Source organism: Mus pahari, chromosome 2, assembly GCF_900095145.1.
Source record: "Mus pahari chromosome 2, PAHARI_EIJ_v1.1, whole genome shotgun sequence".
Lineage (NCBI taxonomy): Eukaryota > Metazoa > Chordata > Mammalia > Rodentia > Muridae > Mus > Mus pahari.
In genome coordinates, this window is record NC_034591.1 from 95905460 (window position 1) to 95912727 (window position 7268).

At 37.8% G+C, this 7268-nt stretch overlaps 1 protein-coding gene across 1 annotated transcript; it reads left to right on the forward strand.

Moving 5' to 3' along the window:
- Positions 1-4307: 4307 nt before the first annotated feature.
- On the forward strand, positions 4308-6828 carry LOC110317117 (regenerating islet-derived protein 3-beta). Its single transcript, XM_021191498.1, has 6 exons — positions 4308-4327; positions 4618-4698; positions 5175-5293; positions 5464-5601; positions 6176-6302; positions 6563-6828. The coding sequence occupies exons 2-6, from the start codon at positions 4623-4625 to the stop codon at positions 6628-6630; spliced, it is 528 nt and encodes a 175-aa protein (XP_021047157.1). The 5' UTR covers positions 4308-4327; positions 4618-4622; the 3' UTR covers positions 6631-6828.
- Positions 6829-7268: the final 440 nt, after the last annotated feature.

Sequence of the window (7268 nt, forward strand, 5' to 3'; positions counted from 1 at the left end):
TTTTTCCTCGAAAGTAATTTCTACATATTTATCAAACACTGTAAATTGTATTAACCAGAGAGATTTCTTGCACTCTTAATATTTTTCAACTTTTTTGGAGATAATTTTTATTCTTTTACTTATTTTTAATTTTTATTAATTTATCTTTTAAATATTTTTTCAATTTTTATTAGATATTTTCTTTACTTACATTTCAAATGTTATCCCCTTTCCTATTTTCCTCTCCAAAAATCCCCTAGCCCCTCCTCCCTCCCCCTGTTCCCCAAAATGCCTACTGCCTCTTCATGGCCTTGGCATTCCCCTAAACTGGGGCATAGAACCTTCACAGCACCAAGGGCCTCTCCTTCCATTGATGAACAACTAGGCCATCCTCTGCTACATATGCAGCTAGAACCATAAATCCCACCATGTGTTTTCTTTGATTGGTGGTTTAGACCCAGGGAGCTCTGTGGGTACTGGTTAGTTCATATTGTTGTTCCTCCTATAGGGCTGCAAACCCCTTCAGCTCCTTGGCCACTTTCTCTAGCTCCTTCATTGGTGACCCTATGCTCCATCCAATGGATCATTTATTTTTTTTTATTTTTGTGCTAAACTTTCACTCAAATCTCTGTTGTTTTGAAGTTGTTAAATAAATATTTTATGAACTTCATATAAAATTAGAATCATTTGCTTCATTTTGATTTTAATATTTATGGGTAGCTTTAAAATCTCCAATTTGGTTTTGTATATTTAAAATAACAAATGAAACATCCATGTATGTATATACAGATTCATATGGTTATCTTTCCTCATCTACTCAGTAACTTTCCCATTTGACTACTGTATAAATTCCAGTGTCCCCATAATATTATCTCATCTATTGTTTACCAAAAATCATTTTAAATTATAATTTGGAATAATTTTAAATTATAAAATTTGTGGAATTTCAGGTTATTTATTGAGAGAGCCTCTTTCATGGCTCGAGAGTTACTCTTACACTGTGATGCTAGAGTAAATACTGGACCTTGTAGCACACCTTCACATCATACTACGTTGTTTTTAATTTAATTAATAATTTATTTATTCAATTTACATCCTAACAACAGCTCTCCCCTTCTCCCAGCCCTACCCTTACTAATACCTTTCCTCATGACTCCTTCACTTCTCTTTAGAAAGCAGGAACATCTTGTGTACCAATTTGTCCTAGGATGGGACTTTCCCATGGGATAAGTTCCTTTGGGCCAGTTATTAGTTGGGAGTTTCCTCAATCTCTGCTCCATGTTTATCCCTGCACATATGGAAGGCAGGACAAAATTTGAATTGAAAATTTTGTGGAAGTGTTGATGTTCCTTCCCTCCACTTGAGTCCCTCCTGGCTATAGGAGTTGGCCACTTCAGTTTCCATACTCCCAACTAGAGTGTTTATCAGCGAGAGTTACCTCCATATACTCCTAGGAATCTCCTCATTTCTCAGGTCTCCAGCTAGTTCCAGAGATGCCCCTGCCCCAATTTGTATCCTTTCCCCAGCCCTCTCTGCTCCCCCTCTCCACACCTAATCCCAATCCCTGTTCACCTTCTTACCTCAACTCCCAACTAGATCCCTCCCTCCAACAACCTCCAATGACTATTTGGTTTCCTGTTCTGAGTGACATTCAAGCAACTTCTCTTGGGCCCTCCTCATTACTCAATTTCTTTGAGTCTGCGGATTGTAGTAGCAAGATTATCCTGAACTTTATGTCTAATGTCCACAAGCAAGTGTGTACACACTATGCATGTCTTTCTGGGTCTGCATTACCTCATTTGGATTGATAATCTCAACTTTCATCCATTTGCCTACAAATTTTGTGATGTCTTTCTTTTTTAATTGCTGAATAAATTTTGTAAAAGTGTATAGAAAATATACCACATTTTCTTTATGCATTTTTTGGTGAATGACATCGAGGTTGTTTCCAGTTTATGGCTATTACCATTAGAGCTGCTATGAATGTAGTTGAGCAAGTGTCCTTGTGGTATGGTGAAGTATCTTTGGGTTCTATGCCCAGGAGTGGTATAGATGGGTCTTGGGGTAGAGCTATTCTTAATTTTCGGCAAAATTGATTTCCAAAGTGATTGTACAAGTTTGCACCCCTACCAGCAAACCAGTAGTCTTCCCCTTTTCTACATCCTTGTCAGCATGTGCTGTCACTTGAGGTTTTGATCTTAGTATAATCTGATAGGCTAAAATAGATTCTCAAAGTTGTTTTGGTCTGCATTTCCCTGATGAATAAGGATGTTGGAAATTTGTAAGTGCTTCTATGCCATTCAAAATTCCTCTGATGAGAATTCTCTGTTTATCTCTGTACTCCATTTTTAATTGGGTTTTTGGTTGGTTGATGTCTAAATTTCTTGAGTTCATTATATATTTTTCACAATAATCCTCTGTAGGATGTAGGGCTGCTGAAGATATTTCCCCATTCCCTAGAAATCAAAGACTTGAAAATAAACTCACACAACTATGGACACTTGATTTTTGACAAACAAATCCAAATCAATACAATAAAAAAAGAGAATTTTCAACAAATGGTGCTGGTCTAACTAGATGTCTTCATGTAGAAGAATGTAAATAGATGCATATCTATCACCCTGCACAAAAGTCAAGTCTAAGTGGATCAAAGACCTTACGATAAAACCATACACACTTAATTTAGTAGAAAAAGTGGTGAGGAAATATCTTGAACATATTGGCAAAGGAGGCAATTTCCTGAACAGAACACTCCTAGCTCAGACACTAAGATCAATAATTAATGAATGGGATCTTATGAAACTGAAAAGCTTTTGAAGGTTAACAACACTATCAATAGGACAAAATGGTATTTCTAATAGTTATCAAGGGTCCAAATTCTATTTTCCTAATGAATTGTTCAAAGTTCAATGATGGAACATTTTAAAAGTATGTATTTACTAATTTGCACTGATCACTTTTAATATATGTTAATAAATGTCACAGGTGAACAACTGACATTTTTCAACTTACTTTTCAGGTTACATTGGTATTCCATTTTTGGTTTTGTTTTTTGTTTTTTTGTTTTTCGTAGAAAGCAATGGTGGTACTTCAGTCTGCAGGTTTTCCAGTTACTTGTAAAGACTATCAAGCAAATGCACACCAGATTTGGTATTTAGTTCAGTTAACTAATTTTCTGTTGATCGAAGCCAAATGTATTACAAAGTCATGATGTCTTCTTCATGTGCATGTGCTACTGTGGATGCATCCCAAGACTTTGCACACAGTAGGCGAATGCTTGTGTCTACAGACCTCTCTCTCCTTTTTGCTTTGAGATAGGCTTTTAGTAAGATACTCTGATTGCAACCCTTTGACCTCAGCATCCTGTGTTGTTTGGATTGCAGATCTGTGCCACATGGCCTGACTGACAAGTACACAAGAAGAACACAGACTGGTGACTTACACTTAATCAAAGCTATGGAACTAGATCCTTTCTTTGCTTCCATGAGTATAGATGTCAAAGTGTGAAAACAGAGAATGAATACTTACTATGAAATGAAGAGTAGACATAAACAGCTATTGTAAAAGGATCCATAAGATCACTGGTACTGTGAGATCTTAGTCTGTGAATGGTTCTCCAAGGTAAAAAAATTACCAGGTTTAATTACAATGACCTTAGAATTATTGCTAACCTCAGAGTAATGCATGAAGGGTAAGTTTGTTGAGGTTTTTTTTTTAAGTTTTATACAAGAATGTTTACTTACTAAAAGATAACTTTACATAATGATATGAACCTTTATCAACATATCTATAAATCATCATTTCTTCTTTTAGTATGAATTTATCACTCTTAATCAAATAATTTTTAATTTGCTCAGTTCTTACTAATTTTTAGACTTCCAGATGAATATTAAGAAATCTCTATACAAGTGAGGTTTTCCAAATTGATCCTTAGTACACTCTTATTTATTTTCCTTAACTAAATAGTTTTATCTTCCTTAATTGATGGGAAATAATACTTTACAAACTATGTCACAGCATAATTTGTGCCCCAATGTTGCCATTGTTTGCTTATGCTTCCCAGAACAGAGTGTCTGGAAGAGGGTGTGGATGGTTCAAACTTCACTCACACCTGAGGTAAAGCAGGTCTGCTAACGGGAAAGAGGTAATATTTATGACAATTCTCAGTTCTTATCAGAAGAGTATCCTGCTCTTTCTTGGAAACTCTTTGAGTCCGTGCCAAATGCTAGCCACCATCCTTAACTGCATCAGTGTTCCAGTTATTCATTATGATGTCCCTCCCTCAAATCCTCTTATAAAAACACAGTCATCTCTGTCCTGACACACCATCCAGATCTCTGGAAGACAGGTAAGGGGGAGCTGAAAGATGCTGAGAGGTAAGCATGGGTTAATCTCTTACACACAGGACAGGTGTCTGTGTCCCGAGACAACAAGGAGCTTTGTAACTTGGGGTATTTAGGAAGTTCTCATGGAAAGGAAACAATACATCAATTTCCACTTAATCCCGTATCACAGGAGAAAGACAGAATGATATAATTTTCCCTTGAGAGTTAGTCAAGGAAGAGGAGGGATAGTTCTCTCTGAATGTCCTCACTAACCACACTACCTGGAGTTTCTCTGGCTGTTCCTCCCTCATAGACAAAATGCTGCCTGCAATGTCCCTCTCTGTCATGTCCTGGATGCTGCTCTCCTGCCTGATGCTCTTATCTCAGGTTCAAGGTAAGACCTCTCTGCCTATAGCAATGAGCCCTTGCAAGTGTTTCAAGATGGGAAAGTTTCATGTTGTAATTAGGAGGAAGATCCACACAGGTAAAGTGCCTGCAACTTCTCTAATATCCAGCCTTTTTGTAGGCCATTAGTTGTAGAAGGTATCGGACTGGTCGTCGCTGTAGAAAGAAGATTTTTCATGTTGTCAGGATTCTGTAATATATGCTGCTAAGATTAAAGGGAAAATATGATGGATAATAAAGAAATTTATAGAAGAATATATTGGACAAGAGTCATGTACTAATGTGTATAAAAGAAGATAAAGATGATCCTACCACATTTACTATGTCTGTTCATCACAATTTTTTTCAAAGACTATTAGAAAGCTTGATGTTGATTTTCTTCCAAAAGATAGTCTACAAGAATATTCCTATTTTGACTTACCATCTAAATCTCACTATTCATCTCTTTATCTCACTCCACCCCAGGTGAAGACTCCTTGAAGAAAATACCCTCTGCACGCATTAGCTGCCCCAAGGGTTCCCAGGCTTATGGCTCCTACTGCTATGCCTTGTTCCAGATACCACAGACCTGGTTCGATGCCGAAGTAAGTGCTGAGAAGGAGAAGGTACACAAAGAACATGGGGGAATGTTCAGTTCCATCCTCCCTAGTTCCTTCCATCTGAGAATAGCTGACTTTAAAGATAACCTCTCCTCTTGATTACATATGCCTTCCAGTGAAGTCTAAATCCACTTTTCATTTTGATCCTCACATAGCTGGCCTGCCAAAAGAGGCCTGAAGGACACCTCGTGTCTGTGCTCAATAGCGCTGAAGCTTCATTCTTGTCCTCCATGGTGAAGAGGACAGGGAACAGCTACCAATATACTTGGATTGGGCTCCATGACCCTACTCTGGTATGCTAACCTCTTCTCTGTTTCCTCTCAATGCTATTATCATGTGGGAATACATTATCTATGCCTCCCCAGAGTGAACCCAGAAAGACAGGGTTCAGACGCTGTATGATATTGGGAGCAGGGAAACCATCAGGAGCAGTTGTCTAGCTGAGCTCTATGAGTGTCTTAGATTTCCGATGAAGTTTATGTGTTTATTATTGACTTTTACAGAGGTCTATGTGAGGATTTGGAATCATTCTCATTCAGTTTCAGGGAGCATACAACCAGTCAAGAGGCACAGAAAGAAAGAAGCAATTTATATTTTCTCTTAACAGAATAACCACCTTCCTTCCATTTGAAAGGAAATTGCTGATTGAGCACTATTTATATTTTGAATACATTTCAGGGGATACTAATTCCATCAGAAGTTTCTGTGTTTATTAATAGACATGAGGACGAGAATAATTTCTATCGATGTGCTCTTGAAAGTTGCATATGATCACCCAAATTCTGGGAGGGAATGCAGGGTTTCATTGATGGTTGCACACATACAGAGCTTTGGACCCTTCCTTTCATCTGCATACCTCCTCACTAGGGTGCAGAACCCAATGGAGGCGGATGGGAGTGGAGTAACAGTGACGTGATAAATTACTTTAACTGGGAGAGGAACCCATCTACTGCCTTAGACCGTGCTTTCTGTGGCAGCTTGTCAAGAGCTTCTGGTAAGAAGGAGAAGAGCCATGCAGCTTAAATGCGTGCCCCTCCTCTCACATCCCTGGGTGCCTCTGAGCTAGGAAATTGAATGTGTTCTTGCTCTCTCTCATCTTCTTTCTTGGCTTCCTGGGTGTCTCCTTCCCCTAGATTCTAACACTGGTGAACATGAGGGAGTGACTTTCAAATCGAGGTCATACATTGAGGTGTTCCTTCTTAAAGTTTCCCAAGATTCTCAGTGCTCAGTAACTTAACTCCCCTTTCTTTCCAGGATTTCTAAAATGGAGAGATATGACGTGTGAGATGAAGTTGCCCTATGTCTGCAAATTTACTGGTTAAACTTATCAGACAGCATACATCCTGAATTTGTCTTGAAGAGCATCATGGACAAGGGGCAAAATGTGAAGACTCACCTAGACTAAGCATTTTCTATCTACAGTCCACATTAGAGCCCTAATCTGCTCTTTCCATATCTATCTTTAGTCCCTTTGCTATAGGTTTGGGTTCAATTCTAAAATAAAAATAAACTTTCAGTCACACTGAGTTTTTTTATGTTCTATTAATATTATTATTGTCTGTGAATGCATGTGAGCATGTATGGATGTAACAGAATACTTATGGAGATCAGAGGATAACTAATAGGAATCAGTTGTTGCTATCTATCTATTGAGAGAGATATTTTTGCCACAAAGTAAACTAAGAAGAGTTTGTTGTTGGCATAATTCACCTAACATCCACCTAATATTAAGTAAGTTCCATGAGAGCAAATCAACTCTGTTTCTGGCTTAAGAAACAAATTTGTGATCCATCAAGCCAATGTGCTAGCACTGTGTATAATTTTTAATTGAATTCTTTTTTATACATCATATTTTGATTATACTTTTCCAGGGTATTCTTACAGGTGTAGAAACACAGGCTGTCGAATTCTGTACTGGTTCAACATATAGTTAGAATAATGGAAATAAGCACATCTATTA